Here is an 18,707-nt window from a genome sequence, read left to right as displayed (position 1 = left end):
AATTGTGTACAGAGGCAAATAAATAAATGACGGGTCATTGTCCCAAACATTTTGGAGGGTGCTCTATGACAATAAAACACCCTCCTTGAAGTAAACATGCAGAGAGAGAGGGAGAGAGAGAAGGGAAGAGGGGGAGGAGGAGAGAGGGAGGAGGAGAGGGGGGAGAGGAGAGGAGAGGGTGGAGAGAGATGGGGGGGGAGAGGGGGGGGGGGGGGGGAGAGGGAGAGGGGGGAGAGTGTGTGTCATTGGAGTGAAAAGAAAACTTAGAGGAACCAGAGTTTTGCAACGGAGAGGAGGGGAGGGGAGGAACAGAACAGTGGGACCTTTAAAAGTCAACGCGCACTCAACGAGGGCAGCTGAAAGCAGTTAGCACCCTAATGACTGATCCCAGTGTGTGCAGGCACTAACTGTGTGGAGGGCAAGTGCAAGGCTTCGGTGAAGAGGGTCATGGCAGGACAAGGTATGGGCTGTATCTTTCTTTTGTACATTGTAGAGTGTGGAAACAGACCCACTTGCCCACACGGACCAAAACCCCTGTCCCACGGTATGAGTTCATTCCAAGACCTCTCCTGAGTTTGCCCTGATTCGAACTCGGAGATTTACGGTAATGGCCACTCTCGTCAGTGCTCGGGGCACTCGTGGACATTTTTCATCATGTTGAAAAATCTTTGCGAGTCTTCCCGTGCTTACCTGCCATTAGCGAGTGTTCCCGAGTATGTGCCGTTAGCGCTACGAGACGTCCCTGAGCTCCGACGTACCCGCTATGTTCATTCTCTGTGCTTATCATGAATTTGATTTTTTTTTAAACTCGGGAGAGCTCTTGGAATGAACTCGTACCGTGGGACAGGGCTACAACATGTCCCGTCTAGGGTCCCATGAAGACAGAAACAGGTACATTTATTATGGGGAACAAGGAAATGGCAGACGAGTTGCACAGGTACTTTGGTTCCGTCTTCACTCAGGAGGACACAAACAATCTCCCAGATGTACTAGTGGCCAGGGGATCTGGGGTGACGGAGGAACTGAAGGAAATCCACATTAGGCAGGAAATGGTGTTGGGTAGACTGGTGGTACTGAAGGCTGATAAATCCCCAGGGCCTGATGGTCTGCATCCCAGGGTACTTAGGGTAGTGGCTCTAGAAATCGTGGACACATTGGTGATCATTTTCCAATGTTCTATAGACTCAGGATCAGTTCCTGCGGATTGGAGGACAGCTAATGTTATCCCACTTTTCAAGAAAGGAGGGAGAGAGAAAACAGGGAATTATGGACCAGTTAGCCTGACATCGGTGGTGGGGAAGATGCTGGAGTCGATTATCAAAGATGAAATAGCGGCACATTTGGATAGCAGTAACAGGATCAGTCTAAGTCAGCATGGATTTACGAAAGGAAAATCATGCTTGACAAATCTCCTGGAATTTTTTGAGGATGTAACAAGTAAAATGGACAAGGGAGAGTCAGTGGATGTAGTGTACCTGGACTTTCAGAAAGCCTATGATAAGGTCCCACACAGGAGATTAGTGGGCAAAATTAGGGCATATGGTATTGCGGGTAGAGTGCTGACATGGATAGAAAATTGGTTGGAAGACAGGAAACAAAGAGTAGGGATTAACGGGTCCCTTTCAGAATGGCAGGCAGTGACTAGTGGGGTGCCTCAAGGCTCGGTGCTGGGACTGCAGCTATTTACAATATACATTAATGATTTAGATGAAGGGATTAAAAGTAACATTAGCAGATTTGTAGATAACACAAAGCTGGGTGGCAGAGTGAACTGTGAGGAGGATGCTATGAGGATGCAGAGTGACTTGGACAGGTTGGGTGAGTGGGCAGATGCCAGGCTGATGCAGTTTAATGTGGATAAATGTGAGGTTATCCACTTTGGAGGTATGAACGGGAAGGCAGATTATTATCTGAATGACGTCGGGTTAGGAAAAGGGGAAGTGCAACGGGATCTGGGGGTCCTTGTTCATCAGTCAAATAAAGTAAGCATGCGGGTACAGCAGGCAGTGAAGAAAGCGAAAGGCATGTTGGCCTTCATAAAGATAGTAGTTGAGTATAGAAGCAAAGAGGTCCTTCTGCAGTTGTACAGGGCCCTGGTGAAACCACACCTGGAGTATTGTGTGCAGTTTTGGTCCCTTAATTTGAGGAAGGACATTCTTGCTATTGAGGGAGTGCAGCGTAGGTTAATTCCTGGGATGGCGGGACTGTCATATGATAAAAGAATGGAGTGATCGGGCTTGTAGTCATTGGATTTAGAAGGATAAGAGGGATTCTTATAGAAACATAGAAAATGATCAAGGGATTGGACAGGCTAGATGCAGGAAACATGTTCCCGATGTTGGGGGAGTCCAGAACCAGGGGCCACAGTTTAAGAATAAGGGGTAGGCCATTTAGAACTGAGATGAGGAAAAACTTTTTCACACAGAGGGTTGTGAATCTGTGCCTCAGAATGCAGTGGAGGCCGATTCACTGGATGCATTCAAAAGAGTTAGATAGAGTTCTTAGGGCTAACAGAATCAAAGGACATGTGGAGAAGGCAGGAACGGGGTACTGATTGGGGATGATCAGCCATGTTCACATTGAAGGGCGGTGCTGGCTTGAAGGGCCGAATGGCCTACTCCTGCACCTACTGTCTAATCAACAGGATTTCTATGTTTCTTTGTTAAACCTGTCCAAATGTATAGATTCATAGTCTTTGAGTTTAGTTTATTGTCATGTGTACTGAGGTACAGTGAAAAGCTTTTGCTGTGTGCTATCCAGTCAGTGGAAAGACAATACATGATTACAATTGAGCCATTTACTGTGAGTAGATGAAAAATGCTGGAGAAACTTGGCGGGTGAGGCAGCAACTATGGAGAAAAGGAGTAAGCGACGTTTCGGGTCTCGACATCAGTCTGAAGAAGGGTCTCGACCCGAAACGTCGCCTACTCCTTTTCTCCACAGATGCTGCCTCTTCCGCCGAGTTTCTCCAGCATTTTTTTTTGTCTACTTTCGATTTTTCCAGCATCTGCAGTTCCTTCTTAAACATTTACAGCGAGCAGTCAGTCGCACACTGTGGGAATAGGCCCAACTTGTCCCGCACTGACCAACCTGTCCCATCTAGACTAGTCCTGCTTGCCAGCATTTATTGTCACATGTACTGAGGTAGAGTGAAAAGCTTTTGTTGTGTGCCATTGACAAAAATTAATTGCAAAGCTTTGAGAATAGTCAAATCAACTTTACTTGTCACACATACACATACAAGATGTGCAGTGAAATGAAAGTGGCAATGCCTGCGGATTGTGCAAAAACAACAGAATAGAATAGAACCAGTATTTACATTTTAGAAAAATAAAAAGACACAACAATACAGTAAATTAGTCCCTGGTGAGATAAGAGTTTACAGTCCTGACGGCCTGTGGGAAGAAACTCCGTCTCATCCTCTGTTTTCGCAGCGTGACAGTGGAGGCGTTTGCCTGACCGTAGCAGCTGGAACAGTCCGTTGCTGGGATGGTAGGGGTCCTTCATGATCTTGCTGGCTCTGGATCGGCACCTCCTGGTGTATAGGTCCTGCAGGGGGGGTGAGTGTAGTTCCCGTGGTGCGTTTGGCCGAACGCACTACTCTCTGCAGAGCCTTCCTGTCCTGGGCAGAGCTGATCCCAAACCAGATTGTGATGTTGCCGGACAAGATGCTTTCTACAGCCCCAGAGTAGAAGCACTGAAGGATCCTCAGAGAGACTCTGAATTTCCTCAGCTGCCTGAGGTGGTAAAGGTGCTGCCTTGGTAGAATATTTAAAAATGTTTAAAGTACTCTTCATGTGTTAAAATAATTCTGTGCTTCAAAGGAGGTTGACACTGAGCATGTGTAGCTGACACTGCAGTTTACTTTAGTCTGATTCTGTTGTCAAATGGCAATCGTAAAACAATACAGTAAGGTTGAAAGGGTGACAGGACATTTGCTTATCTGTTGTGGGGGTGGAATTTACTCTGTTGTGTCTTTTGGGGGGGGGTTGAACAATCTCCTAGCGGTCACTGCACTTTGATTGTGTTACCCGATCTTTGTGTTGTGTTTTTTAAAGTTTTCTTTAACACGATCCAGTCAGTGAAAGGGCAATACATGATTACAATCGAGCCGTCCGCATGGTGACCATGACTCGGCGATTTATCCGTGAAGATGCAGGTAGGTAGGGTGGTGAAGGCGGCTTGTGGCACGCTTGCCTTCATCGGTCAGGGATTTGAGTTTAGAAGTTGGGATAGACAATAGACAATGGGTGCAGGAGTAGGCCATTCGGCACTTAGAGCCAGCACCGCCATTCATGGCTGATCATCCCCATTCAGTACCCCGTTCCTGCCTTCTCCCCATATCCCCTGACTCCGCTATCTTTAAGAGCCTTATCTTGCTCTCTCTTGAAAGTATCCAGAGAACCGGCCTACACCGCCCTCTGAGGCAGAGAATTCCACACTCACAACTCTCTGTGAGAAAAAGTGTTTCCTCGTCTCCATTCTGAATGGCTTAGCCCTTATTCTTAAACTGTGGCCCCTGGTTCTGGACTCCCCCAACATCGGGAACACGTTTCCTGCCTCTAGCGTGTCCAAACCCTTAATAATCTGAAATGTTTCAATAAGATTCCCTCTCATCCTTCTAAACTCCAGATGCAATGTTAAAACTGACATAATCTAATTAACCTACAAACCTGCACGTCTTTTGAATGTGGGAGAAAACTAGTAGGCACGAAAAACCCATGCGGTCACAGGCAGACTGTACAAAGTCTGTACAGACAGCACCCGTAGTCAGGATCAAACCCGGGTCTCTGGCACTGTGAAGCAGCAACTCCACCGCTGCGAATTATTTTCTCCATGGAAGAGAACAACATTAAGGCCAATAATGTAACGCCACACTTTCTCAATTTCCCTGCAAGTTTGCTCCTGTTGCCAGGCTTCCATAAGCTGGGGTGCTGTCCGATTCGCCTCTACCCCATTGAGCAATTGGACTTTGTCTCTGGAACTGATGCGCTACAATGCTGAGAACTATATTTTGTATATAGTTTGTATCTTCCCCTTTGCTCCACCTTTAGTACTTGAGTTTGACTTGTTTGTATTCCGCTTTCTCATTGGGCTGTCCCAGATGGCCACCGAGGTCAGGATTGAACCTAGGTCTCTTGCGCTGTGAGGCAGCAGCTCTACCCAAAGTCAAAGTCACATGCACATTACATGCAGTGAAATGAATTTGCCAGCAACGATACACTTAAAAAGAACACACAGTACACAATAAGATTTAACACAAACATCCACCACAGCATTCTTCACTGTAGTGGAAGGCAACAAAATTCAGCCGTTCCTCCTCCCTTGTTCAACCGTGGTCGGGGCCATAGACCCCCGCCCCCCCCCATAGTCGCCACTACGGACGGCCCTCGATGTACAGGCCTTCTCTTCGGGATGATCTAAACTGCGCCACTGTGCCGCTTTTTGATTTTGTACTATTATAGTTGCATTATTGTTAATAATTTAATATACTATGGATGACTGTATATTTATCTGTATGCTATTGTATTAAAGGTGTAGGAAGGAACTGCAGGTGCTGGTTTAAACTGAAGATAATCACAAAATGTTGGAGTAACTCAGCGGGACAGGCAGCATCTCTGGAGAGAAGGAATGGGTGACGTTTTGGGTCGAGACCGTTTTTTTCCAAGCTTTGAGAGTCAGGGGAAAAGGCAAGGAAGGGTAAGGTGTGAAAACAACCAGTCAAAGCAGACGATGCTCAAGAAATGTCAAATGGTCCTGAGGGGAAGGTGACAATGAGGCGTACAATCACAGGCCTGTTACGCTGCTGCAAGTAAGAAGCTCAACATTGTTCTGTTGTTTGTGCACCTGACAATGAAACACTCTTCACTCTCGGACACTTGGAGCATGGCCTCCAGCCCAACCCAGTTAGCCCACAGTGGGCTCTCACACCTCCCATGGGAGCAAGGAAGCATCTTGTCCGGCAACATCTCGATCTGGTTTGGGAACAGCTCTGCCCAGGACGGGAGGGCTCTGCAGAGAGTAGTGCGTTCGGCCGAACGCACTATGGGAACTTCACTCATCCCCCCCCCCCCTGCAGGGCCTATACACCAGAAGGTGCAGATCCAGAGCCAACAAGATCATGGGGGACCTCTTCCACCCCAGCAACGGACTGTTCCAGCTGCTACGGTCAGGCAAACTCCTCCGCTGTCACTCTGTGAAAAGAGGATGAGACGGAGTTTCTTCCCACAGGCCATCAGGACTGTAAACTCTTATCTCACCAGGGACTAATTTACTGTTGTATTGTGTCTTTTTATTTTTCTAAAATGTAAATACTGGTTCTGTTCTGTTGTTTTTGCACAATCCGCAGGCATTGCCACTTTCATTTCACTGCACATCTTGTACTGTATGTGTATGTAACAAATAAACTTGACTTGACCTTCGAGGAAGTCCCCATCCCTCCACATCCGTACCCTAGGGATCCGTAGGGTCCCCTCCATGGGACCTGCAAGGGGTCACCCCCTCCCACATCTTCTCTCGCCCTTTCTCTAGATCTCTAACCTCCTCTCCTCATTTCCCTACCTCTCCTCTCCCCCTTCCCTCCTTCCACCCTCACCCTGGGATCTCGGGGGTCATTAACCTCCACTCCCACCCTCGACCTCTCCTGTGAGGGGCTCACCACCCTCTCTCTCCCCTCAACCTCCACCACCTGCAGTTTAAATTCCACTTGGAATATTTTGGAAACCAAGAATCAAGCCTGTAGTCCCTGTCTCAGCTATACACTTGCCTTGCTTGCCACCCCCCCTCCCTCACCTTCTCTCCCCCACCTCCCTCTCATTGCCTCTCCCTTGTCACCCCCCTTCTCTCTCTTTCTCCTCTCTCTACCCCCCCCCCCCCTCTCTCCCACTCCCTTCTATCTCTTCCCCTCCCCCCTTCTCTCATCCTCCCCTCCTTCTCTCTGATACATTTCTGATCTTCTGCTTAGCTACGAACCACCCAGACCTCTAAGATCATCTGGGACAGGTCTGCTCTGCGTCCCCAGAGTCAGAACTAAACATGGAGAGGCAGCATTTAGTTTTTATGCACTACATATCTGGAACAAACTTCCAGAAAACTGCAGGTCTGCTGCAACTCTCAGCTCTTTTAAATCTAGACTGAAGACTTTTCTGTTTGCTGCTGCCTTTCAGTAAACAATACAATTTATTAATTACCTATACTGCCCTGTAACTTCTAATCCTGGTTTTATTCTATTTTAAATATTTTATTTGATTGCTTTTAATTTTGTAATTATTTTATCTGAATAATCTAATAATCGTTTTACATCTAAATGTAATTTCATATGTGTTTCTTTCCAATGCTTATAATGTTTTATGTAAAGCACTTTGAATTACCTTGTTGTTGAAAGGTGCTATACAAATAAACTTGCCTTGCCTTGCCTTGCCTTGCCTTGCCTCACCCTCCCCTCCTTCTCTTCTCTCCTCCCAGCCCAGGACCTGAGGGGTTACCCCTTTTTCCCACACCCTCCCCTTTATAACCCCCCTCCACCTCAGCCCACTGTCCCTCCCACCACCCACCACCATATAAGTGGTGTCACCAACCCCCATCACCACAGCATCTCAGGGATCATTAACCTCAAACTCTCCCCTCCTCCCCTCAGGGGGGAGTCGCCACCCCCCACTCCCTCCCCCTCCCCCACCCCATGAGGGGATCACCATCACCATCACCATCACCCCCATGAGGGGATCACCATCACCATCACCATCACCATCACCATCACCCCCATGAGGAGGGGAGGCCACCACCCCCCCCCCACTCTCCCCCACTCACGTCTCCCATCCACAGGGTGGCCATTTCCCGACGACAGCGCCGCCGCAGCCTCGCAGGACCCCTCCAGGGGAGACGCCCGCAGCCCGCCTGAGCCCACCCTTCCCCTCACCGCCCCGACCCCGGGCACCGCCGCACACCCGCCACACACCCCCCATCAACCCAGAACACACAAACCACTCTCCCAGCAGCTACAACTGCCCGGGTAGCGGTCCAAATCAAGCAGCGGGCGCCGCAGGCAGCCGGCCAGGCTGTCGCTTGACGTCAGTGAGATGCGCCGCACTGGATTTGTAGTTCTGACGATGGGTCCTTCCCGTGGGCTGACGCGTGTGATGACGTATATGATGACGCGTGTGTTGACGCGACCGGTGGTCGGGAACGTCACTTTACCGCGCCGTGGTGTGGTTGTAGTTCCAGACAGGTCAAGAGTTCTGTCAAATGTCCCAGATAGAACAATGACATTCTTACTTGCAACAGGACAACACAATATATAAACAATATCATAAACGAGAAAAAAAAATCAGTGCGTGTATGATCTTGTGATCTTTAGTCCATCTAGCGCTGGTCTCCAGCAGCTCCTACTATATATTCTGTGTATAAATGAATGAATAAGTTTATTGGCCAAGTATTCACATACAAGGAATTTGCCTTGGTGCTCCGCCCACAAGTAACAACATGACATACAATGACAGTTAGGAATGACACATTAATAAAAATTGACACATTATTATCACATTAATTAAAAAAAATTATTGATTAAACAATAGACAATAGACAACAGATAATAAGTGCAGGAGTAGGCCATTCGGCCTTTCGGCCACTCGAGCCAGCACCGCCATTCAATGTGATCATGGCTGAACATCCCCAATCAGTACCCCGTTCCTGCCTTCTCCCCATATCCCCTGACTCCGCTATTTTTAAGAACCCAATCTAGCTCTATCTTGAAAGCATCCAGAGAACCCGCCTCCACTGCCCTTTGAGGCAGAGAATTCCACAGACTCACAACTTTCTGTGAGAAAAAGTGTTTCCTCGTCTCCGTTCTCAATGGCTTACTCATTATTCTTAAACTGTGGCCCCTGGTTCTGGACTCCCCCAACGTCGGGAACATGTTTCCTGCCTCTAGCGTGTCCAAACCCTTAATAATCTTATATGCTTCAATAAGAACCCCTCTCATCCTTCTAAACTCCAGAGTGTACAAGCCCAGCCGTTTCATTCTCTCAGCAAATGACAGTCCCGCCATCCCGGGAATTAACATTGTAAACCTACGCTGCACTCCATCCATAGCAAGAATGTCCTACCTCAAATTAAGATATGTTGCACAATGTGTAAAAATACATGGTGTGTGTTCTTTGGGGTGAGATGTGACGTTGGAGGCGGTGATGGGACAGGTGCCTGGGCCGGATTTACATATAAGATTCACAAGCTTAAGCTTAGGACCTCGAGATCAAGGGGGGCCTCGGCAGGGCCGGATTTCCCTATAGGCTTCATAGGCCTAGGGCCTCAAAATTTATACACTTTTTTAATGCCACTCCCTCTTTTTGAAAAGCTTCGTACGACCCTGGTGTATAATATTTTGACACTATCATAGGCCTTTTTTACATATGCTGTCACAACACACTGTAGTCTCTAAATAACACTTCAGTAATTTTCTTTGCCCTCCATTTCAGAATAATAGTGTTTTAAGCCGATAACTCGACACTAGCACTAGCAATAAATAGAAAGCGCAGCTTTCCAGCCCTCATCTCATTGGCCACGCTCGGCTGCACATCGGTGTCAATCTGGTGGACTCTTCCATCTTCCTCTCGTCGTGGGGGTGGGGGATTGGGAGGGGCCTCACAAGTGGAATAGCCTAGGGGCCTCTCTTCATCTAAATCCGGCCCTGACAGGCGCTGATGCCATGATGAAGTTTTTAACGAGCCGCTGAGGTTTGTAGTTCCGGGGGTTGGATAAACACTGCGCAAACACCTCATCAGTGGTTATCTCGTGCAGGTCGGAGTGAGTAGAGTAACGATTAAATATTGAAGTGTGACTTTTTGACCAAGTTGATTTAACACTTAAAGAAAGGTAACTTAAAGAAAGGTAACTTTGAGGGTATGAGACGTGAATTGGCCAAGATTGACTGGCAATTAATTCTAAAAGGGTTGACGGTGGATATGCAATGGAAGGCATTTAAAGACTGCATGGATGAACTACAAAAATTGTTCATCCCAGTTTGGCAAAAGAATAAATCAGGGAAGGTAGTGCATCCGTGGATAACAAGGGAAATCAGGGATAGTATCAAAGCAAAAGTTGAAGCGTACAAATTAGCCAGAAAAAGCAGCATACCAGAGGACTGGAGAAATTCAGTCCAGCAGAGGAGGACAAAGGGCTTAATTAGGAAAGGGAAAATAGATTATGAAAGAAAACTGGCAGGGAACATAAAAACTGACTGCAAAAGTTTTTATAGATATGTGAAGAGAAAGAGATTAGTTAAAACAAATGTAGGTCCCTTGCAGTCAGAAACAGGTGAGTTGATCATGGGGAACAAGGATATGGCGGACCAATTGAATAACTACTTTGGTTCCGTCTTCACTAAGGAAGACATAAATAATCTGCCAGAAATAGCAGGGGACCGCGGGTCAAAGGAGATAGAGGAACTGAGTGAAATCCTGGTTAGTCGGGAAGTGGTGTTGGGTAAATTGAATGGATTAAAGGCCGATAAATCCCCAGGGCCAGATAGGCTGCATTCCAGAGTACTTAAGGAAGTAGCTTCAGAAATAGTGGATGCATTAGTGATAATTTTTCAAAACTCTTTAGATTCTGGAGTAGTTCCTGAGGATTGGAGGGTAGCTAATGTAACCCCACTTTTTAAGAAGGGAGGGAGAGAGAAAGCGGGGAATTACAGACCAGTTAGGCTAACATCGGTAGTGGGGAAACTGCTAGAGTCAGTTATTAAAGATGGGATAGCAGCACATTTGGAAAGTGGTGAAATCATTGGACAAAGTCAGCATGGATTTACGAAAGGTAAATCATGTCTGACGAATCTTATAGAATTTTTCGAGGATGTAACTAGTAGAGGGGATAGGGGAGAACCAGTGGATGTGTTGTATCTGGACTTTCAGAAGGCTTTCGACAAGGTCCCACATAAGAGATTAGTATACAAACTTAAAGCACACGGTATTGGGGGTTTAGTATTGATGTGGATAGAGAACTGGCTGGCAGACAGGAAGCAAAGAGTAGGAGTAAACGGGTCCTTTTCACAATGGCAGGCAGTGACTAATGGGGTACTGGAAGGCTCAGTGCTGGGATCCCAGCTATTTACAATGTATATTAATGATCTGGATGAGGGAATTGAAGGCAACATCTCCAAGTTTGCGGATGAAACTAAGCTGGGGGGGAAGTGTTAGCTGTGAGGAGGATGCTAGGAGACTGCAAGGTGACTTGGATAGGCTGGGTGAGTGGGCAAATGTTTGGCAGATGCAGTATAATGTGGATAAATGTGAGGTTATCCACTTTGGTGGCAAAAACAGGAAAGCAGACTATTATCTAAATGGTGGCCGATTAGGAAAAGGGGAGATGCAACAAGACCTGGGTGTCATGGTACACCAGTCATTGAAAGTAGGCATGCAGGTGCAGCAGGCAGTGAAGAAAGCGAATGGTATGTTAGCTTTCATAGCAAAAGGATTTGAGTATAGGAGCAAGGAGGTTCTACTGCAGTTGTAGAGGGTCTTGGTGAGACCACACCTGGAGTATTGCGTACAGCTTTGGTCTCCAAATCTGAGGAAGGACATTATTGCCATAGAGGGAGTGCAGAGAAGGTTCACCAGACTGATTCCTGGGATGTCAGGACTTTCATATGAAGAAAGACTGGATAGACTCAGCTTATACTCGCTAGAATTTAGGAGATTGAGGGGGTATCTTACTATAGAAACTTACAAAATTCTTAAGGGGTTGGACAGGCTAGATACAGGAATATTGTTCCCGATGTTGGGGAAGTCCAGGACAAGGGGTCACAGCTTAAGTATAAGGGGGAAATCCTTTAAGAAACCGAGATGAGAAGAACTTTTTTCACACAGAGAGTGGTGAATCTCTGGAACTCTCTGATACACATTGTCATTTGGACCCCTTGAGGGAAAGTTGTTTCTGCAGCCATAGTTCAAATTGGCTATATTTAAGATGGAGTTAGATGTCAGAGGCCCTGGCGATGGCAATTGTCCCGCGGCCTAAACGGGATCAGGGGGTATGGAGAGGCGGCAGGTACGGGATACTGAGTTGGATGATCAGCCATGATCCGTTATTGAAAATGGTGGTGCAGGCTCGAAGGGCCAAATGGCCTACTCCTGCACCTAATTTCTATGTTTCTATGTTTCTAAGACAAGGAACTGCAGATCCTGGTTTAAAAAGTGTATTTTTGTGCAAATATAGCATGTAAATTGTGTTATATAATTATACAATGTGTAAAAAATACGTTTGTGTCTGTTTTTGGGGTGTGATCGGTTGTTGGTGGTGGGGGGGCAGCCAAATACGTCACTTTGACGCGCGGAGATGTAATTGTAGTTCAAATGCAGGGTCCTCCCTAGACGAGCTGTGTATTAATGCAACAACAGATCCTCCTTGACAAAAAACACACACTCTCACACACTGTGCACTTATGTGTAAAAATATTGTGTTATATACATTGCATTATGTGCAAAAATACATGGAGTCCGTTCTTTGGTGGTGAGATGTGTTGTTGGAGGTGGTGACGGGGCAGGTGCTAGGGTTTGTAGTTCCGGGGGTTGGGTCCTCCCTGGATGAGATGTGATTTAGTCAAGTCAAGTTTATTCATCACATACACATGCGAGATGTGCAGTAAAATGAAAAGTGGCAATGCTCGCCGACTTTGTGCAAAAAAGCAAACAAACAAAAACAAACAAACAAACAAACAAACAAACAAACTACAAACAGACTGGTACAGAATCACATATTCTTTTACATATTACATATTGTGGGAGGAAGGAAAAAGGAAAAAAAACAGCACATTTTTTGGAAAAACAGTAGAATGGTACAGTAAAGTTAGTCCCTGGTGAGATAGGAGTTTACAATCCGAATAGCCTCTGGGAAGAAACTCCTTCTCAATCTCACAGCATGGCAACAGAGGCGTTTGCCTGACCATAGCAGCTGGAACAGTCCATTGCAGGGGTGGAAGGGGTCTCCCATGATCTTATTGGCTCTGAAGTTGCACCTTCTGATGTATAGTTCCTGCAGGGGGGCCGAGTGAAGTTCCCATAGTGCGTTCGGCCGAACGACTACTCTCTGCAGAGCCTTCTTGTCCTGGGCAGAGCAGTTCCAAAACCATATCGTGATATTTCCCGATAAGATGCTTTCCACAGCCGCTGAGTAGAAGCACTGGAGGATCCTCGAAGACACTCCGAATTTCCTCAATTGCCTGAGGTGGTAAAGGCGCTGTCTTGCCTTACTCACGAGTGCTGCAGTGTGTGATGCCCATGTCATATCCTCAGAGATGTGGACTCCCAGGTATTTAAAACAGTTCACCCTATCCACAGGATCCCTATTTATCCTCAATGGTGTGTACGTCCTCGGATGATGTGCCCTCCTAAAGTCCACGATCAGCTCCTTAGTTTTTTTTGATGTTCAAGAGGAGGCTGTTGTCAAATCAGCCACCTCCTCCCGGTAGGCCTTCTCATCGTTGTCTGAGATCAGGCCCACCACCACAGTGTCATCAGCAAAGTTGATTATCGAGTTGGAGCTGAACCTAGCCACACAGTCATGTGTGTGCAGGGAGTACAGTAGGGGCTTAGGACGCAACCCTGGGGCGATCCTGTGCTCAGGGTGAGGGACTTGGATATATTTCCCCCCCATCTTGACTACCTGGGGCCTGGCGGTGAGAAAGTCCAGGGCCAAGGCACACAGGGGGGAGTTGAGCCCCAATTCCAGCAGCTTCTCGGCCAGTCTGGTGGGGACTATCGTGTTGAAGGCTGAACTGAAGTCTATAAACAGCATCCTCACGTAGCCCCCCTTTTGGCTGTCAAGGTGAGAGAGAGCGGTGTGCAGAACCTGGGAGACCGCATCGTCCGTGGATCTGTTCAGACGGTATGCGAATTGTAACGGGTCCATGTTGCGAGGGAGGAAGGCGCAGATGTGATTCTTCACCAGCCTCTCAAAGCATTTAACACAAGGAACTGCAGGTCCTGGTTTACAAAGTGTATTTTTGTGCAAATAAAGCGTGTAAAGTGTGTTACATCATTGTACAATATGTAAAAGACACTGGGTGTGTGTTTTCTTTGGGGTGAGATGCGATTTGGGCGGTGGAGGGGTTGCCAATGAAGTCACGTTAACACACCAAAGTGTAATTATTAGTTCAAAGGAAGGATCTTCCCTGGATGAGATGTGATTTAATGCAAGGAACTGAGGGCAAGAAAAGACACGGAGTGTATTTATAGAAACATAGAAAATAGGTGCAGGAGTAGACCATTCGGCCCTTCGAGTCTGCACCGCCATTCAATGTGATCATGGCTGATCATCCAACTCAGTATCCTGTACCTGCCTTCTCTCCATACCCCCTGATCCCTTTAGCCACAAGGGTCACATCTAACTCCCTCTTAAGTATAGCCAATGAACTGGCCTCCACTACCTTCTGTGGCAGAGAATTCCACAAATTCACAACTCTCTGTGTAAAAAATGTGTGTAACAATGTATGTGTATTGTGTTATATAATTGCACAATGTGTAAAAAATAAATTGCGTGCGTTCTTTGGGGTGAGATGTAATGTTGAAGGTGGCGGTGGTGGGGCAGCTACTGACGTCAATGTAATGCGCTGAGGTGTGGTTGCAGTTCAAGGGAAGGTTCCTCCCTGCAGATAACAGAAGCTGCAGATTATGGTTTACAACCTGTGTTCATGTGTAAAACCAAAGATCCTATAGCGAGCAAGATAGATCACTTGACGAAAAAGACGTAGTACGATCATGGGCAGATTCATGGGTAATTGTCAGCCCTATTTCCGTAATTATAATTTATTAACACAAACTGTTCCCCCGCAACGCTGATTACACTGCGAGTCGGGTCGGGTCACCGAAATGGATGAAAAAAAGGCCCACGTTCCGCTCCGTTGCATACTACACGTCAGCCCATTGCTTTTAGCAGGAGTGGTCTATCTTGCTTGCCATAGGATCTTTGTGTAAAACTATATGTGTATAGACAATTGTGTGAGATATTGTATTTAAATACCTTGTACAACGTGTAAAAATGCATTATGTAATTTATTTTAATCCAAGAACTACAGATTTTAGTTGACACAAAATACACACAGTGTGCATTTCTATGTAACAATATTTTTTATATTTTATATACCTTGTACAATGTATATGCGTTTTGTGATAAGATGTCATGTAGGAGGAGGTGGGGGGGGGCGGCATGGTGGTGGGGCAGGCGCTGATGTCATTGGGACACGCTGGACGTAGTTTGTAGTTCACAGGGTGGGGTCCTCCTTGGGTGAGATGTGATTTAATATGAGAACGACAGATTCTTGTAAAAAAAAATCTACAAAAATGACACTCTGCGCATTTTTGTGTAACAATATATATATATTTTGAATTATTATTGTAATGGCAATTTCTTTCATTTCCAATGTCCAACTTTCAGTTGCCATTACTACACAGGTAGGTAAGAGTGATCGTACACAGATTACAACAGAACGGATCTTCCAGTCGTTATTTCCAGTTTAATTGATTCTTTATTGAAGTAGTTGTCCAAACAAAGAGATGAACATACCAGGCTCTCCTTATTCTCGTACAAGCTGTAACTTTCCGTTCTCTCCCATCTGATAGTTCGAGGAAGCGACTGAAAAACGGTTTTCCCCTTTTCCCCCTTTTCCCCCCATACATGATACACCAAGACACGCTAAAACAAACATTTGGACACACTAAAAAAAAACCAAAAAGTCGAAATAACGAACACGCTGCTGGCAACCGACCTACTGGCTCACTACCACTTTAAGACGTGTTGACGTAATGCCGTATGCTTCCAGACTGGAATTCAAAACACCCAAGTGGGAATTCAAAACACCAGATAGCGTGGAGATTCTCAAGGTCACTTCTAGGGTCTCGACCCGAAACGTTGCCTATTCTTTCGCTCCATAGATGTTGCTTCATCCGCGGAGTTTCTCCAGCATTTTTGACTACCATCTATATGATATTATAAACATTGTACAATGTGTAAAAATGCACTGTGTGTGGTTTTTTGTGGTGAGATGTCATGTTGGAGGCAAAGTTGGGGCAGGCGCTGACATCAATAGTGCACGCCGGGCGAAGTTTGGTGGGGTCCTCCCTGGATGTGACGTGATTTAATGCAAGGAATACAGATTCTAGTGTGCAAAGAAAGACGCACAGTGTTCATTTATGTGTGTATGGGTGTAAAAAAAAAATGTTTGATTATGTGTGGTCTGGTTTGGCTCAGCGCCCAAGCACGACATCCGGAGGCTGCAGCGAATCGTCCAATCAGCTGAGAAGGTTATTGGCTGCAACCTTCCCCTCCATTGATGAACTGTACACTGCAAGGGCCAGGAAGCGAGCGGGTAAGATAATATTTGACCCCCTCTCACCCTGGCCACAAACTCTTTGAATCACTTCCCTCTGGAAGGCGACTCCGGACTGTCAAAGCTGCCACAGCCAGACATAAAGACCGCTTTTTTCCACGAGTAGTAGCTCTACTCAATACCCAAAAATCTGTAGCCTCCTTGGACTATATCTTGTCCAATGTGTAAAAATACATTGTGTATATTTTCTTTGGGGTGAGATTTAGTTTAGTTTAGCGATACAGCGCAAAAATCGAATCTGCGCCTGCCAGCCATCCCCACACGTTAACACTATCCTACACACACTAGGGCCAATTTACATTCAGGCACGGAAATCGCTGAAAAAACATGGGGGGGGGACACAATTTCTTGGCTGCCGTGCGCACACACGCGAGGTTTCGGCCGTGGGCCCTATGGACGGTAACATCAGGAGCTGACCTGGTTGGTGACCGACTCCAAACTCTGGCAACAGCAGCTTCGTCCGCCCCGAATCGTGGGGCTTCAATCGGCCTGTTTGCAGGGCCTTTCATCGCCCGGCGCGGCTTAAAACCGTCCGCGGGATCTTCCATCGTCCGGCGGGGGCTTCAACATCAGGAGCCTCGATCGCCTCGACGCAGCAATTTGCCTCGATCCCGCGGCCGATTTTAAGCCGCGTTGGGCGATGAAAGGCCCCGTGAACGGGGTGAGACGTGTGTCTCCTGTGTCCCCCCTAGGATTTCCGCCCGCATATAATTACATTTATACCGAAGCCGTATGTCTTTAGAGTGTGGGAGGAAACCGGAGCACCCGGGAAAATCCCACGCAGGTGACGGGAAAATGTACAAACTCTGTACAGACAGCACCCGAGGTCAGGATCGAACCCGATGAAAGGCAGCAACTCTAGCTGCTCCACACGATCCCCAATCCCACCAACAAATGTGATTTAATCCAAGAACTTGATTTCATACAGATTCTAGTTGAAAATAGGACACAGTGTGTATTTATGTGTAAAGTTACATCTATATATTTTGTATTACATTGTTCAAGGTATACAAAATAATATAACAATACAATGTGTAAAGGTATAAATCATTTTACAGAGTGTAAATATATTTATAGTGTTATATACGTTGTACAATATGTACAAACACATTGTGTGTGTGTGTGTGTGTTTTCCTTGGGATGGGATGTGATGCCGGCGGTGGGTGGGACAGGCGCTGACGTCAGTGGTACGCGCCGGACAGGGTTTGTAGTTCTAGTGGTTGGGTCCTTCCTGGAATGGATAGGATTTAATGCATTTTTAACTACAGATTCTAGTGGCCAAAAAAGACACACAGTCTACCAATATCTATATAACATATACCATGTACAATATGTGTATATTGTATTATATAATTGTACTGTACAATGTGTAAAAATACATATTGTGTATTTTCTTTGGGGTGAGATGTGTTGTTGCAGGCGGTTGTGGGGCAGCCACTATGTATTTGTTGTAAACAAAGATCCTGTAGCAGAGCTCTGCTGTAGGATCTTTGGTTGTAAATATATGGTTGTAAATATATTGGTTGTAAATATAAAACATATGTTATGTACAGTGTGTGAAAATGTGTATATTGTGTTATATAATAGAACGATGAGTAAAAATATATTGTGAGTGTTTCTTTGGGATGAGGTGTGATGCTGGCGATGGTGGGGCAGGCGCAGACGTCAGTGGTGCGCGCCCCCACGTGGTTTGCAGTTCAAGTGAAGGGTCCTCCCTGGATTGGATGTGATTTAATGCAAGGAACTGCAGATTTTAGTTGACAAATATGTGTAAAATTGTATGTACACTGTATGTAAATATATTAATTATGTTTACCTTGTACAATGTGTACAGATACCCATTGTGTGCGTATTTTCTTTGGGGGTGAGATGTGATATCGGAGGCTCTGGTTGGGGCAGCCGCTGACATCATCGAGGCGCGACGGACGGGGTTTGTAGTTCCAGGTTTGGGTCCTTCCTGGATGAGATGTGATTTATTTAATGCAAGAACTACAGATTCCAGATGACATAAAATACAAAAATATATATATTGTAAGGAACTACAGATTCTGGTTTACAATATGTATTTTTGTGCAAACATATATCTCTATTGTATTATATATATTATACAATGTAAAAATACATTGTCTGAAGAAGTCTCAAGTCTCAACCAGAAACGTCACCCATTATTTCCATCCAGAGATGCTGCCTGTCCCGCTGAGTTACTCCAGCTTTTTGTGTCTATCTTCGGTTTAAACCATCATCTGCAGTTCCTTCCGACACACATACAGAAACATACACAATACATTGACAGGTCCACTGCGTGTGTGTCTCTCTGGGGGTGAGATGTGAT

At 46.1% G+C, this 18,707-nt stretch overlaps 1 protein-coding gene across 1 annotated transcript in view; it reads right to left on the bottom strand.

Annotated features, from left to right (window-relative positions):
• LOC129707976 (tRNA selenocysteine 1-associated protein 1-like) overlaps positions 1-7,909 on the bottom strand; it is a 37,985-nt gene extending 30,076 nt beyond the window's left edge. The window contains exon 1 of the mRNA XM_055653503.1: positions 7,807-7,909. Coding sequence (XP_055509478.1) covers positions 7,807-7,830 — 24 coding nt within the window. The 5' untranslated portion in view covers positions 7,831-7,909. The remainder of the gene's footprint in view (positions 1-7,806) is intronic.
• Positions 7,910-18,707: the final 10,798 nt, after the last annotated feature.

This window comes from Leucoraja erinacea, chromosome 2 (assembly GCF_028641065.1).
Source record: "Leucoraja erinacea ecotype New England chromosome 2, Leri_hhj_1, whole genome shotgun sequence".
Lineage (NCBI taxonomy): Eukaryota > Metazoa > Chordata > Chondrichthyes > Rajiformes > Rajidae > Leucoraja > Leucoraja erinaceus.
This window is presented reverse-complemented; position numbering and strand designations above follow the sequence as displayed.